The sequence below is a fragment of the Microtus oregoni genome, unplaced genomic scaffold (genome assembly GCF_018167655.1).
Source record: "Microtus oregoni isolate MIOR12 unplaced genomic scaffold, Mior012 000013F_ref0000133, whole genome shotgun sequence".
Classification (NCBI taxonomy): Eukaryota; Metazoa; Chordata; class Mammalia; order Rodentia; family Cricetidae; genus Microtus; species Microtus oregoni.
In genome coordinates, this window is record NW_024543072.1 from 36,187,988 (window position 1) to 36,212,105 (window position 24,118).

At 42.2% G+C, this 24,118-nt stretch overlaps 2 protein-coding genes across 5 annotated transcripts in view; one reads left to right on the top strand and one right to left on the bottom strand.

Moving 5' to 3' along the window:
- Vamp4 (vesicle associated membrane protein 4) overlaps positions 1-6,872 on the bottom strand; it is a 28,581-nt gene extending 21,709 nt beyond the window's left edge. For 2 of the 4 annotated variants that reach the window (XM_041662469.1, XM_041662468.1), the window contains exons 1-2: positions 6,721-6,872; positions 3,338-3,455 (exon numbers count right to left, since the gene is read on the bottom strand). In XM_041662469.1, the coding sequence (XP_041518403.1) occupies positions 3,338-3,403 (66 nt within the window). In that variant the 5' untranslated portion in view covers positions 3,404-3,455; positions 6,721-6,872. Of the gene's footprint in view, positions 1-3,337; positions 3,456-6,277; positions 6,480-6,615; positions 6,638-6,720 lie in introns of those variants that run through there. The other 2 variants (XM_041662471.1, XM_041662470.1) reach the window with 2 other exon arrangements.
- Positions 6,195-24,118, top strand: part of Eef1aknmt (eEF1A lysine and N-terminal methyltransferase) — a 34,961-nt gene continuing 17,037 nt past the window's right edge. Inside the window, exon 1 of the mRNA XM_041662466.1 lies at positions 6,195-6,295. The gene's annotated coding sequence lies outside the window, so the exon portion shown is untranslated. The remainder of the gene's footprint in view (positions 6,296-24,118) is intronic.

Sequence of the window (24,118 nt, forward strand, 5' to 3'; positions counted from 1 at the left end):
AGATGAAGGAGTTGCTTCACATGCACGAGACCTGAGTTCCATTTCCAGCATCCATGTAACAAGCCAAGTGTGGCATTATGCACTAACCCAATGCTGGGGTATGAAACCAGGAGGCTCCTCGGTGCTCTCTGGCCAGCAAGGTCACGACCAGGGTCAGTGAGAGACCTTGTCTCAAAAACTAGGCGTAGAGCAACTGAGGAAAAGACCCAATGTTGACTTCACACTCACACACAAAGGTGAGCACACGTGCACACACAGTGCATATACACCAGACTTACACACACACACATGATGATGTGTCACTGTGAAAACATCATAAAACAAGTCTTTAATGTCGGGACTTAAATAAGACAACAACAACAACAACAACAATAAAACAAGTCTCTAAGAGAGCTTAAAACTTTCCCATTGAAGCTCAGAGGCTGGGTGTGGGGGTGTGAAGAGAGGAAGTACAGTATATTAACGTGCTCATCTTGGTGAAGAGTGAAGGCAGGAAGGGAAAAAAAAGGAAACTAATGAAGGCGAATCATTTTTGGTGCACTGACAACAGAGATTTCAGTATCATTGTTAAAATATTTAGTGAACATTTTAAAAACAGAGGGAAGAAGAAGACAGTGAATAAATTCACTAGAGTACCTTGTAATCCCTGGTCAAGGTAAGAGATGAGATAAAAATAACCAATCTGGTAAAAGTATGAGGGAAATAAAAGAAATGTATGTATGTATGATAGCCATTTATCTACATAAAATAATTAATATCTAACACACTAAAGAGTAAAAAAGAAAGGCTATGTTGAATGCTCATTAAAAATACTTGTTAATACTGAGCATTTAATATGTGCTAGGCATTGGTGTAAACACCATGCATAAGCTGTGACTTGGTCTCGGCTCTCAGAGAAAAAGGTGATCCTAAGAAAAATGCCATGGAGAGAATTCAAACAGTGAAAGGGCAGAAAGTGACAGGGTGACTACATGAAAGTCCTGAGGCTGTCACAGAAAATCATTCCGGAGAGATGAATTTAAGCTGAAGTTCAAATAACAACGACCCAGACAAATGGCAGAAACAGGTCACTCACTGCCCATAGGAAAATGGCTGGCACAGAAAAGTTCCAATGATATAAACATCATAGCAAGTCAATGAGCCTACTAAAAACAAAATTATAAATGACTGGAGGGCCACAAAATCCAGCCAATATCTATTTGTTTTCAAGAGATTCACCTAAAAAAAAATGCCAACTAAAAAATAATGTGGAGTGTGAAGAAAAGATATACTGGTAAGCTCAAAACATAAAGATATTAGTAACCTAAAGACAAACCTTAAAGCACTGCAATAAATAACCAAATAAGACTTTTTATAAGACAATTATAAAATGAACCGTCTACCAAGAAGACTTAACAACCAAAAAGACTTAACAATGTTCAATGTTCATATACTGATAATATAGTTTGAAATATATAAAACAGCAGGGCAGTAGTGGTACACGCCTTTAAACCCAGCACTCAGAAGGCAGAGGCAGGCAAATCTCTGTGAGTTTAAGCCAATCTGGTTTATAGAGTGAGTTCCAGGACAGACTCCAAAACTACAGATAAACCCTGTCTCAAATAAATAAATAAATAAATATAAAACAAAAATCGTATGAAATTACAAGCCCAGTGTTGCGGGAGCTCCTTCCGCTCCTTGGGCTGGTATCTCAGCGGCTATTGGCTGAAGGAGTGGAAGGAGCTCCTGCAACAGCCCAGTGACTTATATCCTGCTTTGAAGATGACTAGACTAGACATTGAGAGCTTATCTCAGTTGTCCACTGAGAAACACACAAGGCCAATATTCACTGACCAGGTATGTGTGTTAGGGATACAATATAAAGAATTTATAACAGGATACAGTAAGATATCATTCTCACCCAGCAGGTGTTAGGTGTGTTAGGGTGTGCTTATGTACCACTGCTGGAAATTTAAAACTGTCAACCCACTTTGGAAAACAAGTCTGACACCTCCCCCAAAGGCTGGGTATTGTTACTACAAGAGCTAGTAATTCTGTTGCTACATACATACCCCCGCAATGAAAATGGCTCAGCCATTAAAGGGTAGGTTCACAACCAAAAATATAATGAAAATATATGTTCAAACAAAATGTATTAGTATTCATTCAGCAGTGTTCAGAACAGCTGAACTATGGGGTGTTGTGGGGCAGGCATCGCAAAATTTCCATTAACTAATGGACAGATAACTAAATGTGGCACATACACATGACAGCAGATTATTCAGCACTGAAAAGGGACGTAAAGGGGCTGGTTGGATGGTGAAGTGGTTAAGAACACTACCTGATCTTTCAGAGGAGCCAGGCTTGATTCCCAGCACCCATATGGTGACTCGCAATCACCTGTAACCCCAGTTTCAGGGGGTCTAAAGCCCTCTTCTGGCCTTCTAGGGCACTGCACACACCAAACACAGGCATACATGCAGGCAAAACACCCACATCCATAAAATAAAAAATGAAAAAAAATTTAGAAAATGGAATGTAAAGTACTAATACTACAACACTGACAATTTTGAAAACATTACAAATCAAAGAAGCCAACTACAACAAGATACTTATGATTTCATTTACATAAAAAGCCCAGAATAAGTCAAACGACAAAGGTTAAGTTGTTTGTGGCTGAATGAATTGAAGGGAATGTGGATGACGAGAAAAGAGAACAGGGCTTCCTTCAGGGATACAGCTATGCCCTAAAATTGACTGTAACTGCCCAGCTCTGAAAATACCAAAATCCACTCAACTATATACATCTAACTGAAATGGCCATAAACCTGAAAATATTACCTTCATCTTCCCCTATCTTTCTAAGAATTGATCATAAAAACATTCTTTGACCTACCCTGTTCATGATAGGTCTGAGACCCCCATTCCAAAAGGTTTCTCTATCCCATATCAGCCATCTCCAGCAGAAAGAGACATAAAGGCCAAAAAGAAGTGGAGAAACAGTTTCTCTTTCTCCCCCTTTCTTTCTGCTATTAGATCACACCCTTCTGTCCAATCAATTTCTACAGTCATCCAGGCTTCATCAAACCTCAACATAAAAACAGGCCAATTCACCCTCCGTTTTGGGTCTTCAATCTAAAGGCTCTCTCATGTCAGGTAAAATAAGGCCAGGATCAGGTAATCTGTCCTACTTTTCCTTTGTTAGCCTTTCTTTTGTTGTGGGGCATCAGACATGACCCTTTCGGGCCAACAGAAGGGTCACCCCTTTGCTGCTCCATACATTCCAGATGTCCTTCTACCTTCTACAAGGAGTGCAGCTTACACTGACTCTCTTTAGAGCTTGAGATTCCAAACGTACCCTTTCGCTCTTCACAGACCCAGTGACATCGTCATCGTTTAGGTGGCGCTTGAACTTAGGAGGCATCCTTTCTGCTCACCAGCACTCTTCTGTGTCCCACAGAGGAAGTGTCCGCCACCTGAAGGAGAGAATGGATTTCGTCATAGGAGAACCTACCCTCGGACCTGCTCCATTCCACCGTCTAGTCTGTACGCTAAGCCTTAGCCTGCAGGAAATAGTTAAAACCATAACAAAAATGAGCGTTATTCCCCTAAGGAAACATGTAGAGAAAGAGGGTAAGTTTAGGATTTTATAACATGGAAGAGCAGGTGATGTCAAAGAGGGGGAAAATGGGAATAGTCCCTAGATACCGAAGCATTGCCTTTTCACTGAGTCAGAAAACAGCGGCATGCCACTTTTAACCAGCTGCTTAAGCAAGGAGTTGGTTCCTTGTATGTGAAATAGTGACTCTGCAGAAAGTTAGGTGGTCACATGAGATAACCCATGCAAAAAACACTCATACACTATGGTCCCCTGGTGCTGCATGAGGGTGGCTAATTTTAAGTACTCATGTGACATTGCGGTAATAACAATTCTATATTTATATATATACACATGTATCTATTGACTTACACAGTACACATATACATACACATATTCACACAAATATATTTACACGTGTGTGTGCATATGTACATGTTCTCTCTCTCTCCTGTTTCCTTACATGCAGAACCTAAAAGCCCCACACCCATGAATGATAAATGTGAGATTTTTACGCTAACGATATTGGCAGATGTCTAGCAGTCTATACACAGCTTCAGATGGGAGGCTATTCACTGAAAAAAACCAAGTCAGGATGAAAAGGTTGGGCTATTTAGTCTACACCACCCCAACCTCTGAAGCAGAGAGCAAAGGTTTGAAGTGATCCCCAAGAGCTGCTGTTGTAATTTACTATTTCCACAAATGAAGCTTCCAGAAAAATCCAAGAGGTCAGGACCCTAGAGAGCTCTGAGGTATAAACACATGGACTTTTCTAGAGGGTCGGTACCTGGAGGGGCCAAGAAAGCTCTGGGCTCCTTTTCCTATGCGTTTCCATCTATGCCATCTGATAAATTTATCAGCCTTTCTAATAACCTGGCAGACTTCAGTAAACTGTCTCCCTGAGTTCTGTGAGTCATTCTAGCAAATTAATTGAAACCAACAAAGCGACTGAGGCCATCTCAAATCATAGCCAACTACAAGCACAGGTATAATAACTTGGGGCTTGGCTCCTGAAATCGGGAGCATTTGTGACTATTTTCAGTAGACTGTGGTAGGAACAAACTAAGAGGACTTTCAGCTGCTCTCTACTGGACAATGTCCTGCCAAATGGGTTGCTTTCTGAGAAAAAAACACCCTTTCACATTCTGGGTTCACAGACATTTTCTGAGAGAAAATGGGACTTTTTATATCTAAAAACAAGGAAGTTAAACAAAGCTGGTTTTCTTTGCAGCCTTTCATGTTAATATGCACTGTGATTTTTTCCAGGAAATACTTGCATATGCAACAGGATCAAAATCTAGAGAAGTAGTTGCTATGCAAAAACAAATTTTCAGTATTGTGAAGCAGATGATAACTGACTAAAAATTCATTAAAAACCCAAGATGTTTATTATGTGCTGGACACATACATGCAGAAACACAGAAGCATTTTTAGCATTCAGGGTTTTACCTGCATTTTCTTTTTTATTCTGGAGACGTCTTTGGAACAACCATTAAGAACACTTAGTTGGGTAAATACCTAACAATGTTATGTCACTCCACTCAAACAGATCAATAAGTGCCTATATATTATCAGTTTTAATATTCATTCATTTAGCTGCCATCATGTTACACAACTCTGTTCTAGAAAGACATACTTTCTTATAACAACCTACCATTTTCTATAAAAAAAAAAACACTTGAAGATTGTTACATTATTCTTAGGAACCAAAATCAAAGCTCTATCAGTAAAATCAGCCTCCTGTCATTTGCTTTCAAAGCACTTGAAACAGTAAATCACTACCCATGCCTGAGCGACAGCTGCAGGGTTCTTTACTCCGTGGTTATTTCTGTTAGATCTATCCAGCCCATTTTAGTCCTTACATCTTAATTTCAGTATAAATCTCATGCATAAATATTCCAGAATGTACTGAAAAAGTTGACAAAGAATTAAAGAAAATGGGCTTTTAATTATATCTGGAATTTATATTTTAAACTTCGACAGCACAAAAGAAACAACTCACTGATCTAAACAGACACTCCTGATCTTAGCCGGCAGAGAAAGACGTGATCAAATGAACTTACGTGACCTTTCTACAAGACACAATAACACTAAGCCTTGGTGGGGAGTAAACCCCTTCAAGTTCTTAAATCCAAGTTATCAGTTTGAAGAAGGGAGCAAACTCAGGTCACAGGCAAAACAGCAGACAGATAAATGAGTTACTCTTTCCTGCCCCACAACTAGTGACATTTGCACAGAAATAAACTGTGCTCACAAATTAGAGCTGACTATATTCTGCGTACAGTTCCTCTACCAAAAATATTTTTGTAGTAAGAGCCATCCCTGATGTCTTTCCATGTTGAGGACAGAACACTACAGGGTTCACTCAAGTGTCAACAACGCAGGACAATGACGTGTACTTCATCATTCGTTTAAATCTCACGTATGATATCTTTTGTAGTACGTTCTCTATTCAGTGACTTTACACGTAATAAACTTCTAACCTGTTGTTTAATCTATGTTGGCTTTTTTACTTTATAAAAAAAAAACACACGTTCTGTGTGTTTCATTTCACAAAATGCTCAAATCTGGGCACAGACTTCCCTTTTTCTTAGCCTCCCTTCCCTTTCTGGTTATTCCTCATTCCTCATCTCATCTGCAGTCTCGGTGGCAGTTCCACGCAAATCGTGATTTGAATGGAGTCAAGACAGGAAATCTTACTCGCAAAACCTGTTACGTGTAAGGAAGGGTTCACCTCCACCCTCGGGTCATTCTAAACACTGCGGGGTTGCGCGCTTTCTCCAGCACCCCTAAGGAAAGGACCCCAGGCAGAATCCCTGCTGGTCCCCGGTTCTCTTTCCCGCTGCTGCACCAGGCCCCGCAACCCGACGTCCGCTAGGAACTCCGGCCCCCACTCCCAGCGCAGACGCCCCCTCAAAACAGCTCTTTCCGGGGGAGGGCAACTCGATGACAAAGCTTCTTGGCCGTCCCAGCCGCACCTCCCGTCCTCGCGCCCCTTCCTCACGGCACCCCGTGCCCCCGCCTTCCCCATTCGCGACCTGGTCCCCGCGCAGGCCAGCTCTCTGCCCCAGCGGACGTTGGGGGCAAGCGGGCAGGGGCGTCTCCTGGCTTCCTTCCTCCCCACGCGTGCCGGGGCGGGATACCTGAGGCTCCGGGGGAGCTCCGGGCAGCAGTCCCCGCTGGCTGCGCAGGGCAGGCGGGGGAGGGAGCGGGAATCTGAGGAAGGAGGGCGGGAGGAGGGGGGGAGGACCGAGGGCGCAGAGCCGCCACCGCTGAGCTGCTGCAGCACCCCCGCTCATCGAGCGACTCGGCGCTCGGGCGGCCGCCTGGCGCCGGGCGGGGGTGCCGGGCTCAGGCCGCGGAGATCGAGCCGCTCGGCGCTCCGAGGCCTGGAGAGGGCTGGTGGGGCGGGCCCAGGCAACGGAGATCGAGCCTCTTGGCGCTCCGCGGCTTGTTGCTGGAGGGAGGGGACTAGTTCAGGCAGTGGAGACACCGAGCGGGTCGATCGCTCGGGCCGTTCTAGGAGAATCCGGGGTAGAATGGGCGTTCAGATCCAGTGACGGAGCACGTGGATCGTTCGTGGGATGAATAGGGAAAGTTGAGAAGTCTGTCCGAATCGGGTCGCTGAAGGGGTGACTGGGGTGTCGACGGTTAGCTGCTGCTTTGCGGATGGTCTGAGGGAGTATAAGAGGAAATGCCATGGTTTCTGATGAAAGAGCTGTTTGATGTTTACAAAATTGGCTAGGCTTGAAGAGCGCTGGTAAAGGTTACTCAGTTTCATTTCCTTTAGTTGTAGCCTAAAATAGCAGGATTCAGACGCAGGATTTTAGGTGGGAAATCACCCTTGCGCCTTTCCATTCTCTGCTTAGCGTATTTACTTAAACCTACAAATCTGATGTCGTTAGATTTAGTCCGAAAACTTTGTTTTGTATTTTGTTTTTATTTTCTCTTGTTATTTATTATTTTCCCTTCATGTCTTTTTTTTTTTTGTTTTTTGTTTTTGTTTTTCGAGACAGGGTTTCTCGATAGCTTTGGAGCCTGTCCTGGAACTCCCTTTGTAGACCAGGCTGGCCTCGAACTCACAGAGATCCGCCTGTCTCTGCCTCCCAAGTGCTGGGATTACAGGAGTGCGCCACCACCGCCCGGCTCCCTTCATGTCTTTTAAACGTAATCGTTAGGAGTCCTTTGTTGCTACTGCCTTAACTGTGGGGAAATATGTTGCCAGGTCTTTTCTAGAGACGTACAAATAACAAAGAATGTTGGGGAGCAAGAGAACAAACCGGAGGAGGAAAATTCCTGGGGAAACCCCTCTAGCAGCTAGCTGTTCTTTAGCGTGGAGTTGATGTTCAGCTCTCTGCTTTTGAGTCCAGTCCTACACAACTTGGTTGACCAGGACTGAAATGGCCTGCTCAGAATGGAAGGAAGTATCTTAGTCTGTGTATCTGTTAGGGCATTGTGTTGAGATTATCACCGAGTTCTTAAATGGCCCTTCATTTGTTTTTGGTTTTGTTTTTAAAAGATTTCTTAGTTTATATGCATGAGTGTTTTGGCTGCATATGTATATATGTGCACCACTTCTGTGCCTGGTGCTCTTGAAGGTCAGATGAGGACTTTGGAACCCTGGGACTGGACTTAAAGCTGCCATGTGGGTGTTGGGAATTGAACCTGAGTCCTCTTAAAGAACAGTCAGTGCCTTTAACTGTGGAACCTTCTCCAGCCCCTTTAGTAGATCTTTTATCTGTATATTTGCTGACTATGTGGGACTTCCTTGCTGTATTCCTTAGCCCTTGTCTGTTGACAGTGTAAAGTATGGTCATAGAGCTGCGACAGACGTGTGGACAGTGTAAGGAAGTATGGTCATAGAGCCGCACTAGACACGTGGACAGTGTAAGGAAGTATGGTCATAGAGCCGCACTAGACACGTGGACAGTGTAAGGAACTATGGTCATAGAGCCGTACTAGGCACGTGGACAGTGTAAGGAAGTATGGTCATAGAGCCGCACTAGACACGTGGACAGTGTAAGGAAGTATGGTCATAGAGCCGCACTAGACACGTGGACAGTGTAAGGAAGTATGGTCATAGAGCCGCACTAGGCACGTGGACAGTGTAAGGAACTATGGTCATAGAGCCGCACTAGGCACGTGGACAGTGTAAGGAACTATGGTCATAGAGCCGCACTAGACACGTGGACAGTGTAAGGAAGTATGGTCATAGAGCTGCACTAGCTAGACACGTAGACAGTGTAAGGAAGTATGGTCATAGAGCCGCACTAGACACGTGGACAGTGTAAGGAAGTATGGTCATAGAGCTGCACTAGCTAGACACGTGGACAGTGTAAGGAACTATGGTCATAGAGCCGCACTAGACACGTGGACAGTGTAAGGAAGTATGGTCATAGAGCTGCACTAGCTAGACACGTGGACAGTGTAAGGAAGTATGGTCATAGAGCCGCACTAGACACGTGGACAGTGTAAGGAAGTATGGTCATAGAGCTGCACTAGCTAGACACGTGGACAGTGTAAGGAACTATGGTCATAGAGCCGCACTAGACACGTGGACAGTGTAAGGAAGTATGGTCATAGAGCCGCACTAGACACGTGGACAGTGTAAGGAAGTATGGTCATAGAGCCGCACTAGGCACGTGGACAGTGTAAGGAACTATGGTCATAGAGCCGCACTAGGCACGTGGACAGTGTAAGGAACTATGGTCATAGAGCCGCACTAGACACGTGGACAGTGTAAGGAAGTATGGTCATAGAGCTGTGACAGACACGTGGACAGTGTAAGGAACTATGGTCATAGAGCCGCACTAGACACGTGGACAGTGTAAGGAAGTATGGTCATAGAGCCGCACTAGGCACGTGGACAGTGTAAGGAAGTATGGTCATAGAGCTGCACTAGCTAGACACGTAGACAGTGTAAGGAAGTATGGTCATAGAGCCGCACTAGACACGTGGACAGTGTAAGGAAGTATGGTCATAGAGCTGCACTAGCTAGACACGTGGACAGTGTAAGGAACTATGGTCATAGAGCCGCACTAGACACGTGGACAGTGTAAGGAAGTATGGTCATAGAGCTGCACTAGCTAGACACGTGGACAGTGTAAGGAAGTATGGTCATAGAGCCGCACTAGACACGTGGACAGTGTAAGGAAGTATGGTCATAGAGCTGCACTAGCTAGACACGTGGACAGTGTAAGGAACTATGGTCATAGAGCCGCACTAGACACGTGGACAGTGTAAGGAAGTATGGTCATAGAGCCGCACTAGACACGTGGACAGTGTAAGGAAGTATGGTCATAGAGCTGCACTAGACACGTGGACAGTGTAAGGAAGTATGGTCATAGAGCCGCACTAGACACGTGGACAGTGTAAGGAAGTATGGTCATAGAGCCGCACTAGACACGTGGACAGTGTAAGGAAGTATGGTCATAGAGCCGCACTAGACACGTGGACAGTGTAAGGAACTATGGTCATAGAGCTGCAATAGACGTGTCACTTCTTAGCTTTAATGAATTATCTATTTTTCTTTGTTTTTTTAGTCGTGATACTTTAATTTTGCTAATTATTTTTTATTGCTTTTGGACCAGGAATGCTTCTACTCTTTAATATTGTGGGAAAGTCCCCTTGATTCTCACTAATATCTGTGAATACTTAGGAAATGTGATTTTTATGGCCAACGTGAGTCACTGTCTTACGCAATGTTCTATTGCTGTGAAGAGACCACAGCAACTTTCGTCAAGGAAATCAGTTAACTGGGGCTGGCTTACAGTATCAGAGGCTTAGTCCGTTATCAGCATGGTGGCGTGCAGGCAGGCACGGTTGGTGCTGAGAGTTGTCCATCTGAATCTGTAGGCAGCAGGCACACAGAAACACTGGGCCTGGCTAGAGCCCCAATCCCATCCCTCCTCCCCAGTGACATATTCCCTGCAACAAGGCTGCACTTGTTCCAACAAGACTACACCTCCTAATCCATGCCAAGCAGTGCCTCGACCTAATGACCAGGCATTCAACTCTGAGCCTATAGGGCCATTCTTGTTCAAATCACCACAGTCCCTTCTATCAGTAAGCGAGGGAAATTATCAATAGCTTGCAATAAGCCCTGAGAAACTGCTTTCATTAAAAAGCATTGATCATTGATTCCTTGCTCGGGCCCATAGGTAAGTAAAAGTTCTATGAAGACCTGGCATTGCTGCTCTGTTCTGTATCTGTCACCTTTACTTTGGCTCAGACTCCTGCTTGACTCCACTTACAAGCTAATCACTCAAGCACTGTCTTAGACCTAGACCAGCCGTTTTCAATCTGTGGGCTGGGGAGTCAAATGACCCTTTTAGTTGGGGCTCCCTAAGATCATCAGAAAACAGATATTTTCATCACGACTCATAACAACAGCAAAATTACAGTTATGAAGTAGCAACAAAGTAATTTTCTGATTGGAAGGAGGGGTCACCACAACCTAAAACTGTATTAAAGGGCTGACACACTAGGAGGAGGGTTGAGAACCACTGATCTAGACTGTTTCTTCCTGCTTCAAGTTTGAAGGCACAAGGTCAACTCATTGTCCTGAACCCTGTCACCTTGCATTCCTAGTGCAGTAACTTTTCAGGACAGACTACTCCAATGGGACAGTTATCCAGGGTAAAGTTGTCATCATGGTGGCTCACAACCGTCTATAATGAGATCTGGTGCCCTCTTCTGGCCCGCAGGCATACAGGCAGGCAGAACACTGTATACATAATAAATAAATCTTTAAAACTGGTGTGTGTGTGTGTGTGTGTGTGTGTGTGTGTGTGTGTGTGTGTATTTATGGTACTGGGAATGCTCAGATGACTTCCTCAGAAACTTTAAGTGTGATATCATGAGAAGGGTTTATAGAGGTTCCCTGTTTTTCCCTTAATTCTTCTTGTTCATTGATAGATTGTTACAAGAATTTTAGCTTAGGGAAGTGCCCCCACAAAGATAAGAACATCAGAGAAACACATCTAGTTGTGTTGTAAGTTTAATTTACTGTTAAGTTAAAAATGGCCACCCTTTATCAAATGCCTGTCTTTAAGCACTACCTCATAATTAACACATGGTATTTCCATACAACAACCTAGTGATAGTATCATTTTCCTTGTCAATTTAGAGAGCATGATTATGAGATAACATGTAATTTATCCAACATTAGTAAATATTGTAGAACTATAAGCTTACAAGCTTACATTAAGTATTTTGTCTAAGTAGGTCCTGTTTCACCTAAAATAGAAATTAGGCATTCTCTCTCTCTCTCTCTCTCTCTCTCTCTCTCTTTCTCTTCTCTCCTCTCTCTAAGGGTTTCTCTGTGTAGCCTTGGCTGTTGTGGGATTTTGATCCCTTTAGTCAATGGCTAAACCCTTACCAGACTCTCATGGCATCTTGTTACAATTGACTGGCCTCACCAATCTGCCTGCCTCTGCCTCCCGAGTACCAGGATTAAAGGCATGCCCCACTACTGCCCAGCAGTTTATACCTTTTAAAGGGAGGAATAAAAATGTTGAATTGTGGAAATATATTGGTAAGTTGAATCTATTGCAGTGACACGGCATTAGCAAATTAAGAATGTTCCAGATATTCCACTACTAAATCCTTGAAAGTAGTATAGAATTAACATGCTTAAATGCCACAATCACACAAAAGTAGAATGGGACACATAGTGGTTATCACATATTTGTAGTTAGAAGGCTTTAAAAATAGGAGGTAGGCTTGGTGACACACACTTTTAATCCCTGCACTTGGGATGAGAGGCAGATAGATCTCAGTGCAGTCCAGGTTAGTCTGGTCTACATACATAAAAAGAAAATAGAATAAAATCAACAGGCAAATTAAACTATTTTTAAATATTGCATTGTGGTACATTATTCCTAATTTCCTTTAGGAAAATTTCTGACACTTAAAATAACATTTCTAAGCCAAATAATAAAACAAAGGGATAGTAAAAATGTATTTGCCAACTTAATAGCTAAAAATTAATGCAAAGTGGAAGCAATAAGAAATGAGACAATATTTTATCTCAGTATGTAAGTAGAACAATTTTATTATGTAAAAACTATCAAAGTTTTGATTAAAGCACATGATTTCTATGATCTGTGTTCAATGGCCATGGTGAACAATGCCATGTGGTCTAACAGCAGGCCAGACAGCAGCTTCGGCAACCTGGGGACTATAGAGCATTCCATGAACAAACACATTGTCTAACTAGTTTTCTTCTATGATGTATGACTTCCTGGAGAGATGTGACCAAATCTCTATTTACCCAAAATAGGTGCACCAGCACCAGACAAAAAAATAATTCCACCCAAGTTTACTTTGGTGAACTGAGGAGTTCATTGGAGTTAATCACAGGACCATGGGTGACTCAAAGCCAACCACGACATGGGGGATGACTCATGAAAGTTGCATCCCTGAAGCTCCTTGCGGAACTTGCAGATGATCCTACCAAAGAGCCTCCTCCTACCAGCTGTTTACTGCTTTTTATAACCTCGGGGCCTTGTGAATCCTGTAACTTCCTAAGCCTTGGAGCTTTCTGTAGCCTCTTAAATCTTCTAAAGCTGTTCCTTCAAAGTGTAATGCTCCATTCGGAGGAGGTAGCTACCCAGCATTATACACCAGCTTTCAACCTGTACCCATGGCTTTATCAAATACTTTTAATAAAGTGGGGAGAGAGTGCAACAAGGTGCAAGTGTCTAGGATTTCTTTGGGGATGGTCCCTGTGTCGATTTCTTTCAAATTGATGCGCAAGCTCTTGATTATTGACTCATGGTGTTATTTTCGTCTGACTTTTTGTAGTCTTTCTTTGGTTTGCCACATAGAATCCTCTTAGTTTCTCCTTTTGCTTTTTCCGTTTTGTCTCTAGGTGTTCCATCAGAACTTCCTGTGGCCCGTCCACTCACTGTTGGCGGGGAAGCCACAGACCCCAGTTTGTTCTTAAATCACATAGAAACAATCTTTCAAGCTTAATGTCTTGGGGTGATCCCACTTGATCTGGAAGGCTTTAGTATGCTGGAGATCAAACATTACTTTCTTGCTGAAAGTGGTAATGCTAGTTTTGGGTGCAATATCAAAATGAATTGGTTAATCTTTCAGACAGGCGTTCTTTTAAAGGGCAAGGATATAAAAACAATGAATTGTATACTCTCTTCCTTATACAGCAACTCAGTTTTACACAGCAGCACAAAATCGAGTGTGTTAGCTTTCCATTACTATGATAAAATGCTTGTGTGCGGTAGTTTGAATGAATTCCCCCTGTAGTCTCGGGTGTTTTAGTGGGTGCTGCTGTTGGGGTAGGTTTAGGAGGAAGTGTGTTACTGGGCATGGGGTCTGAGGTTTCAGAAGTCACATGCCATTTCCAGTTCGCGCTCCCTGCTTGGTGTTTGTGGTTCAAGCTTCCTGCTTCTGCTCTCAGGCTTTTGCTTCAGCATCATGGACTCTAACTCTCTGGAACCATAAACCCAGATAAATTTCTTTCTTCTATAAGTTCTGTATTTGGTTGTGGTGTTTCAGAAGTAACAAATACAGCATGAGATAGCATAAAAAGAATAAAGGTCAATTGGATTAATGAATTTCAGAGATTTTAGTCCATAATAACTTGGGCTCATTACTTTTGGGCCTGTAGTGAGATAGATTATCATGACAAGGGGCAGTTTGAGGAGCAAGCTGATCCCTTCATGGTGGCCAAAGAAAAAGTCAAAGAGACTCAGATCTCACAATTTCCTTGGAGGCAGTGGCTCCGATGATCCAATGATCTAAGCCCACTTCCTGAAGTCTCCACTATCTCTGAATAGCATTGCAGGCAAAAGATCAAGTCCAATACATGAATCTTTGGGGGACATTTAAGATTCAAACTGTAACACTAAGCAATATTTGAAAAGGAATAGAGTCAGGTGGACAATGGCATGAATCAACCCCTGCAAGACAGAAAATTAGGCTCGACAGAAAATGACAAAGTCATCGCTACAGGAGGAAGGATGTCTGGCTGTGGAGTACAGCCATTGCTAACCCTGTCTTGGTCTATTTCTTTTCCCACTTCTCTTGTCAACCAAGTGAATAGTAGTAGAAGACAGAAAAGTCATGAAGTCTCTCTTTTTTTCTTTTTTAGTGTAGAAAGTCATTTAGCACAGTCATCCTCCCAACTGCCATCTCTAGGAATAGGAGACCAAGGAAGAGTATGTACAAGAATGTCTATTTTCTATTGGTACATTGAGCTATCGGAATTGGGTATTTTATAAGAGGTTAATTTAACTACATTTGGGAGGTTGAAATACAATATCAAATAGCTCCACCAGGTTGGCCTGTAGTCAGTGTCCTCTTTTCTACATCATACAGCTGATGGCCTCATGGAAGGAGAACATACTAGATGGGGATTAGATGGCAAAACAGAAAGCCATGATGAGGAGGACCAAGTGTTCTTCCTTATAACACAAGGGCACTAACTCCAGGAACTTAATTTTGAACCTGGCTCTTTAGTCTCCTCCATCATCCTGATACTTCTGATGATCTAATTACCTTATGTGAAGCTTCACTTTGTAAAGGTTCCAGTGCTTTCCAACATTGTTGTTCTGAGTACTCCTGTGAAGGATACCCAAGCAATATCCAAATCACAGCAAAGGAAAAGAGCAGCAATTAAGAGAATGAGTGTCACCGTGTGGTGGTGGCACATGCCTTTAGCCTTTAATCCCAGCACTTGGGAGGCAGAGGCAGGTGGCTCTCAGTGAGTTCAAGGCCAGCCCTAACACTTAAAAAAAAAAGGAAAACAAATTAAAAATAGAGGAGTGTGGGAGAATGGTAGAGACTTGTCTGGTGGGGTCTAATCCCCAGAGCTCTCCTTCTGCCCCCATGAAGTGGAAAGGAGTGGCTATTAGTGTCAAAACTTAAGAGAAAATAAAATACTAGAAAAGCAATTAGATATATTGAATTCCAGGCCACTATTGATCTTTTAGAAGTATTTTGGTTAACAAGGGAGGAATAGAAGCCGCATTGCCAATTTAAATTTTACTGGAATTACAGATTCCTTTCTGTGGTGCTTCAAAATAAGAACGGCCCCCATAGGGTCATATATTTGAATTCTTAGTCACCAGGGAGTGACACTATTTGATTTTTAAAAAGCTTTTTATTTGTTGTTTGTGTCTTTCACATCATGTTTCTTGATCCCATTCATTTCCTGCTCTTGCATATCTATCTGCCTTCTGCCCTTGCAGTGCTGCCCCCAATAAAATTTAAGAGAGAAAAGAAAAGAAAAAAGAAGAGTGGGGGAAGGGCAATCTCATCATGGAAGCTGCAGTGTGACACAGTGAGTGACACTGTAAACCCTTGTGTCCACACGTCTTTACTGGCACGCGCTCATTGCAAAGAGTCCGTGTCCAGGCCTCTGAACTACACTATCAGTGCTGGGCCTTCCCTGGGACTCCTCTTGGATAGCCTGTCGTTGCCCTGTGCCCTGGAGATCCTGCAGCGCTGGGTCTGCAGGACTGGTCCCTTCACGTACGCCAGTAGATCAGCAGAAATAAATACACTGACTAATCACACATTGCTACAAATATTTAGAAATCAGGAAATGATTGACAGTAATACCAGAGAGGAAAAAGAAAATAAAAATAAGATTTTCTGAGGGAGATACCTCTAAGTAGAAAACATTTCAACTAAAAGTATGAAAGACTCCAGCCATGTGAAAAACAAGGGAGAGAATATTCAAGGCAGAAAGGACAGCAAAGGCCGCTAGGCAGGAAAGAATGTGGCATTAGGAAAAATATTATTTTGAGCATTGTGCTCAAAGCCGTATAAAACTTTTCATCTTTATTATGTTGAAGGATGTGGTTTTCATCGATAACTACATTCATATGTTGGGCATCAGACCTCTAGAACCTTTGTAAATTGCAAAATTCAAGCTGTATACTGATTGACAACACCCCTCTGGTACCCAACTCCAGCAACCATAATTCTACCTTTCTGCTCTCTCCTCAAGCTCACCCTGACTTTGAGATAGAATCTCATGCCACCCAAGCTGTTCTCAGGGTTTCTAGGTTGCCAAGGGTGACCCTGAATTCCTGCCCCTCCTCCCAAATACTGGGACTACAGGCATGTGCGCTCATACCCAGTTCCCAAGTCTGCCTAATATTTGTGTGCGTGTGACCATGACAGGTACAACATATAGGTGGGATCACACAGGATTTGTCCCTTTGTGGCTGGCTTATTTCACATAGCTCAGTGTCATTGAGCATGTGGCAGGCATTCCTTCTTTGTAAGGCTGAATGACATTCTGTGGCATTATATGCTGCATTGTATCTGCCCACTTATTCAGTGGCATTCCACTGTATGAATGTGCCGCTTTTGTTGATCCATTTGTCTGTTAGAAGCACTTCTGGTGCTTCTCCTTGCCCATTGAGACTACTGCTATTGTGGACATGCTAGTTAAGTATCTCAGCATTTTCCTTGGCCTAGAGATATGGTCAGCAGGTGCAGAGGACCTGAGTTCAGTGGTCAGCACCTATGTCAGGCAGATCACAACTACCTGTAGCTCCAACTTCAGGGAATCTGACGCTATCTTCTGGTTTCTCTGAGCACTCTGCTACATAACACACACACACACACACACACACACACACACACACACACACAAATAAAAAGAAATACTTTTTAAAAAGTCGGGTTTTTTTTTTCTTTTTCTTTTCTTCTTTTGGATATAGACCCTGAGGTGAGCTTGCTGGATCCTACAATCACTTTGTAACCTTTAGAAACTTCTCTGACAGGGCCGTTGTCTATTTCCACCAACAGATGAGTTTCGATTTCTCCACACCTCCATATTTGTTATATTCTTCCCCCACTGCGGTCATCTTGCGGATATGTAATGATTTTTAAATTATTTTCTCTTAAGCTAGGATCTTGTGGCACAGTCTAGGCTGGCCTGGCTCTTGACAACTTCCTTCTCAGCACTGATACAGGTGTGTGCCACCACATCTGGCTTTATAGGTCTGATTTATATTTTATTTAATGATGTGGAGCATTATATATATTCAAGACTTTTGCCTATTTTTTTTTTACAAAACAGCCTGTTGCTATTGAATTATGTGAGTTGTTCATATGTTCTAGCTATTAATCCAATTAGCTATGATTTTTAGCATTGTGTCCTGTCCTTTAGGTTGTCCCTTAACTTTGTTGATTGATTGCTGTCATGTACAGGAGTTTCAAAGTTTGATTTCATCTCACTTGTCCAGTTTTGTTTTTGTTGTTAATGTTTTTTGAGGCGTATCTAAGACACCCCTGCCAAATTTGACGACATGAAGCTTTCCTCCTGTGTTATGTAGTTTTTAGCCCTTCATTTTGAGTTAAGTTCTGTATATGATTAAGACAGGAAACCAACTTCATTCTTTTACAACAGGATTCTCAATACTCAGGAGGATTTTGATATTTATGAGAAACGAGGAGGCTGATGGAGCGTGGCTAACAAGGAGCACAGTGGGAGATGAGATAGGATCCTGAAGGGATGTTAGGGTGTCCCAAGTTAACAACCATAGAGCGTCGTGAGCAGTTTTTACTTAGAGAAAAGGGAAAAACTTAGTACATTCCATGTGCACATGACAGTAGCTTCTTTGTAACTTTTCAGAGAAGTAATGCACTTATTTTGCTATTATTTACCCTTCTTGCTTTTTTGTTTTTATTTTTTTATTTGTTTCTTTGAGACAAGGTCTCTCTGTGTAGCCCTGGCTGTCCTGGAGTTTCTCATACAGGTCAGGCTGGCCTTGAACTCACAGAGATTTGCCTGCCTCTTCCCAAGTGTCCCGTCACTTCTTCTCCCCTTCTTGCTCTTTAACTGTCTTTCCCTCTAAACTGGTAAACTCTGTGAACCTCCACCTTTTGTCCTATGTACTTTTAAATCCGTCCTGGTTTTTGGAGGACACTAAGTGCTGAATTTACAATTGGCCTTCCTGCCTTAACTATCCTGAGCTCCTCTCTCTTTACTTCTCAGTATTTGTTATGGTAGAATCTTCTTTTATGGTAGGATTTTCTATATGTAATATGTACTCCTAATGGAAGAAAACTTGCTTTTCTGGATCAAGTCCATCAGACTTATTCTTTAAGATAATCATTATGACCACGTGATCCAGCAATCTCACTCCTTGGTTAGTAGCTTAATAAAAAAAAATACAGCTTCATGAAAATGCTTGTGTGTCAATGTTCACAGCAGCGTTATTCATAATAGCTCAAAGTGGAAAAGTTAATACCCATCTACTTCAGCCACAGAGTAGAATGGGATACTGATGATACATGCTCCATCAAAGATGAGCCTTGGAAACCTGCTAAGTGAAAGAAGACAAACACAAAAGACCACATGTTATGATTATATTTTTATGACATGCGCAGAGTATGTAAATCTACGGAGGCAAAGTAAATAGAGAAGCTGGCGGGATGGCCAGGACTAAGGTAGGGAATTTCACCTTGAGGTTAATGAAATTGTTCCAGGACAGGTGGTGGTGATAAGAGCAAAGGAGCACAAACATACTAAAACCTACTGGTTATGTGTGTGTGTGTATAAAATACATATATACATATACACACATATATATTTCAATTCTGAAAATATTTTAAATATTATAACCTTTAAACCACATGTCAGAGAAATGCAGATAAAGACACACTATTCAAGTCAGGCCAGGGGCTCATGCCTGTAATCCTAGCACTCTTGAGGCTAGAGCAGGATTAACATGACTTTGCAGTTCACTTGGGCTACATGGCAAGTTCTAGTCCAGCCAGGACTACAGAGTGAAACATTGTTAAAAACAAAACAACAAACAAAACAAAACCAAAAGACCCAGCTGATCAACCAAAACCGAACCAACTGAAAGATGCATTATTGGGAGATGTGGCTCATTAGGGTTTTGGCGCCATAAATTGAGATTCTTCTTAGGAAAAGAACGCCCTTGTACCGCAGCCACTTTATGGCAAGAAAGGAGTTTCTGTCTTGGAGAAAGATTACATTGGACTAAAGGGAATTTTGGGTTTGTTTGTTTGAGGATGCTGGATCAGAAATTTAAGATTAATATTTTGGGTGGAGCATTTCAGTGAATTTTATTTATTGAATTCTATTTTAAAATCCATTCCTTTGGTTGTGGAAAGTATTTTGTTATGGGCTGAGGACAGAGATCATTCCCTAAAATGCGACACTTGAGATGCTCATGGTTCAGAGTGCCGAGTGCTACAGTTTTGAAGAAAAATAAGTTGTTTTCAACATGCCTTTTTTTCCTGCACAGGAACTGGATTATAATAAAATTATGGAGAACACATTGTTACAGTGTACCGTTGAATCTTCCCCAATATCTAAGCTGTACATAGACCCCAAGAGGAAGGCCTGTGAGCCCCTTCATGTAGGGCTTCCACACACCAGGTATAGATACTGACCTCAGAGCCATTCTCTACTCTCTCCATCTTTCCAGCTTTCCTAAAGTCACTGTTCCAGGCTTAAAAGCAAACAACTTGCCCATTTCCTATGAGCTTAACTCTCCCCATCAAAGTGAGTGGGAATTCTTCATTAGACCATACATACGAGCAAAATTGTACAGCTACAGATTTGGTAAATAGAAGAAACTACTGAACAATGAGAATGCTGGGAGGTAAATGTAATACCTACAGGCACTTACGAGTGAACTCAATCAGACAAAAGTATAATTTTCTTCATTTATTTTCAAGCAATTAGAGTTTATTATCAATTACGTGTGTGTGTGGTAATTGGTGTGTCACCATATCCCGGGAAGATGCTAATTAATCCTTAATAAGTCTGGCAAGTTCTTCTCGTCAGAAAGGTCAGTTCTGCTAATGTAAATTTAATTTAGCAGCTCTGAATCACTTTACCGTGAATCCAAACAGTTATATAAGAAAAGCTCTTGGCTAATTATGAGAGCTATCCAAACTGGAAACGGTACTACCGTTATTCCCATCTGAGGACCACAGTTTTAGCTTGGGAATAACTTCTCAGGTCAACAGTATCCTCAAGAAAGTGTTGACACCCAGCAATAAAATGGCATGAAATCACTCTAGGTTGTTATGCCTGCCTTCCATTATTGCAAAACACAGGAGACCATTCATTTCTCAACTCAAGTGTAGAAAACATGTCCATGAAATACTTTCCAGTATGAGACGAGCCACTCCCTGTATACCATGGAGAATTCTCTTTATCCCTTTTATGTTTTCAGACCTTGGATCAGTGCCTCCCACCGGTTGCAACTAAACATGAGAGGGCATGGAATTTGGGAAGACCAACTTTTGCATCTGCCTCTGGGTTCCAATAGCACAGGGACTTTTCAATTCCTTTCAAGTATCGGTTCTATAAATGACTTTTTTTTCTCCTGGTGCTTTCTACGGACTAGTTTCCCAGTTATCCTGAGGCCAACGTGGGTACCATTTTGAATCCCTCAGTCTTTCATTTCCTCCTAGGAAGTCATGAAACTCTTCAGTCCCTCCAGAGAACATTTCTTGGATCATGTCTTCCTGACTACCACGGTCCTGGTTCTCTGTTAGCCTCTTGTGGCCTGGTAGGTTCAAGTTAAAGGACTGAAGCAGAAAGCTAAAACCTGCTTTTTAACTCATTTTCTAGCTTGACCCAATGCTGCTTTCTTCTCACTGTAAACTTTTACCCTAAGCATACACATTTCTCCAGTTTATGTTTATGTATTGGTTTTTCATTGCCTCTGCAATAAATGACCAAAATAATTAGTACTGTGAACAATGTAAGCGTATTATCTTTCGGTCGCAAAGATCAAAAGCCTGACATGCATTTCTATGGACCACAAAAACATGTCAGCAGGGCTGTGTTCCTTCTCCCTGCCCTGTAGGAGAGATAAGCTTAGTCTCCCTTCCCAGCTTCCAGAGGCTGCCCGCTTTCCTTGGCTTCTGGATTCCTTCTTCCATGTCAAAGACAGACAGACAGACCAATTCCTGTCATGCCACCAGCACCCTGGTTCTTGCTCTTCTGCTTTAAAGGGACCCTCGTCATTACACTGATTCACGCAGGTAACCTAGGCTAATCTCCTGGTTTTAATACCAGCTAATTAGCAACCTTAATTGTGTCCACAGCTGTCTTAGAGTTATGGTTGCTGTGGAGACACCATGACCAAAGATGCTCTTATAGAGGAAAACATTTAGTTGGGGCTGGGGGTGGGGGTGGGACTCACTTATAGTTGCAGAGGTTCAGTCTGTTATCATCAGCATGGCAGGGATCATGGTGGCATGCAGGCAGATGTGTTGCTAAAGTAATAGCTGAGAGCCCTGCATCTTGTAGGCAACAGGAAGTCGACTGAGACACTGGGTGGTATTCTGAGTATAGGAAACCTTAAAGCCTGCCGCAACAGTGACACACTTCTTCCAACAAGGCCATAACCACTTCAACAAAGCCACACCTCCTAAGAGTGCCATTCCGTATGAGTTTATGGGGGTCAATTGCTTTCAAACTACCACAACAACCTTAACTCTTCTGTGCCAACTGATTCACATATTCTGGGGTATTAGGATTCAGACGTATTTAGGGGAACATTATTCTGACTGCCACACATTTTCTTCCATCCTTTATTAACCTCCCCCGGATAGTCAGAAGCACATTTAATTTATTATTTCTTACTTTTTAGTTAATTGTCACACCAACCAAGTAGTTTTGAATATCGCTAGCAAAATCTCATGTGCATATTATAACTGAGTAAGACTAACATGCAAATTATATACCCAGAGGTCTAGATTTATATTTTTGTAAGGAAACTAAACAGTGTTGGATGAATTTATCTAAACTCAGTCTTTGATTTTTTTAGATTTATTTCCTGTACGTCAGTGTTTCATCTGCTTGTATGTGTGTGTACCACATATGTGCTTGGTGCCTATGAAGTCAGAAAAGGGCATCAGATCCCCTGGAACTGGAGTTATGGATGGTTTTGAACCACCATATGGGTTGCTGGAAACTGACCCCGAGTCCTCTTTGAAAGGAGCTAGCTCTCTTAACCACTGAGCCATGTATCCAGCCTTTTACTCTTCATTTTAAATCATAGAGATGATCAGTCTGGGAATACTAACACAACAAAGAATTTTAACATCTAACTTTAACGGGATTAATGATAACCCATGCTTATTAATTATATATCATAGTTAAATCGTGCAAGAAGTGTTTCAGATCAGTAAAGACTAGTGATAGAATCTGAGCTACAGAATATTCTAAAATATTCTAAAATTTATGATTGCATTTTAGCAAATCTCTACCATGTAAAACTGTTCTGGCTGTTATTGCTTTCTTTGGGTTAAAGAAAGGAGGCCAGCACATATGACAATAGATAATTCATACATTTTTGATATGAGACATACTGCTAACAGTAATCACCCTTTGGGGGCAGTTTGTAAGAATCCAAAACTTAGATCTGAATAGACAGTACTTCTATTGCCTTTTCTGATGTCATGCTCTGGACAGAAAGAGTAGAGATAAGAAGAGTAGGAAAGAAACAGCCAGAATTCCTTGGAGGCCTCTAGAGTATCGGTTCTCAGACTGTGGGTCAAAACCCCTTTGGGGGTTGCATATCAGATATCGTGCATATCAGATATATACATTATGATTCATAACAGTAGCAATATTACAGTTATGAAGGAGCAATGAAATAATTTTACGGTTGGGGGTGACCACACCATGAGGAACTGTATTAAAGGGTTGCAGCATTGGGAAGTTGAGAACCACTGCCCCAGAGGGTGAACTGCCTCCTCCTCCTCCTCCTCCTCCTCCTCCTCCTCCTCTTCATAATCCTCTTCTTCCTCCTCCTTCATGCATGCATGCTCTCATTGAGAAAAAATAAGGTAAGCAGCATGGACTGAAGCATAGTACAGATTCTTTCCACCTTTCCCAAGGAAGCCTTCTCTGGCCTACCCTTAGGTTAGAAAAGAGGCCTCAAAGGTCTCTGCTATAGGAATCTGTTTTATTTTTCCTGTAAAGCATCACTACCCCCACTGCAGATATTTTTGCAACCATTTAACGCCTTTCATACGACTGTCTTGCTTATCACTTATCTATAATTTGATCTGTGCTACTTTTCTGTAGATGATAGCTTTTATTAGACATTTCAAACACTTACTGAACTGACAAAGCCTTGCACTGGTGGATGCTGCTCAGCTTCTTTCCAGTTGTGTAGTTTTTCAAGCACAAGTGATGTCCTTGACTCCTAAAAAGGATTTCAAAAAGGCCCCACCCCTCCCTGATTGGGACCTTGTGTTACGTAGTAGGAAAACGTTTGGGTGGAGAGAAGAACGTGAACGGAGGGAGTGAAGCAGGAGACAAATATTCCTTCATGTTACTTGTAGGGGATTTTTAAAAAATTAACCTTTGAAATTGCGGAGCTAAAAGTATCAGCAATGGTGAGGAGACACATCCCAGAACTGCCACCAATGACCTGACGAGTTCTGATCCGATTCTTGACTACTTTTCAGAAAAGAATTTCAAGACAAGTCAGAGTGAAGGAAAAGTGAATTTATTATGTATGAATGGTAGATAGTGTACAATTTAGATTGAAG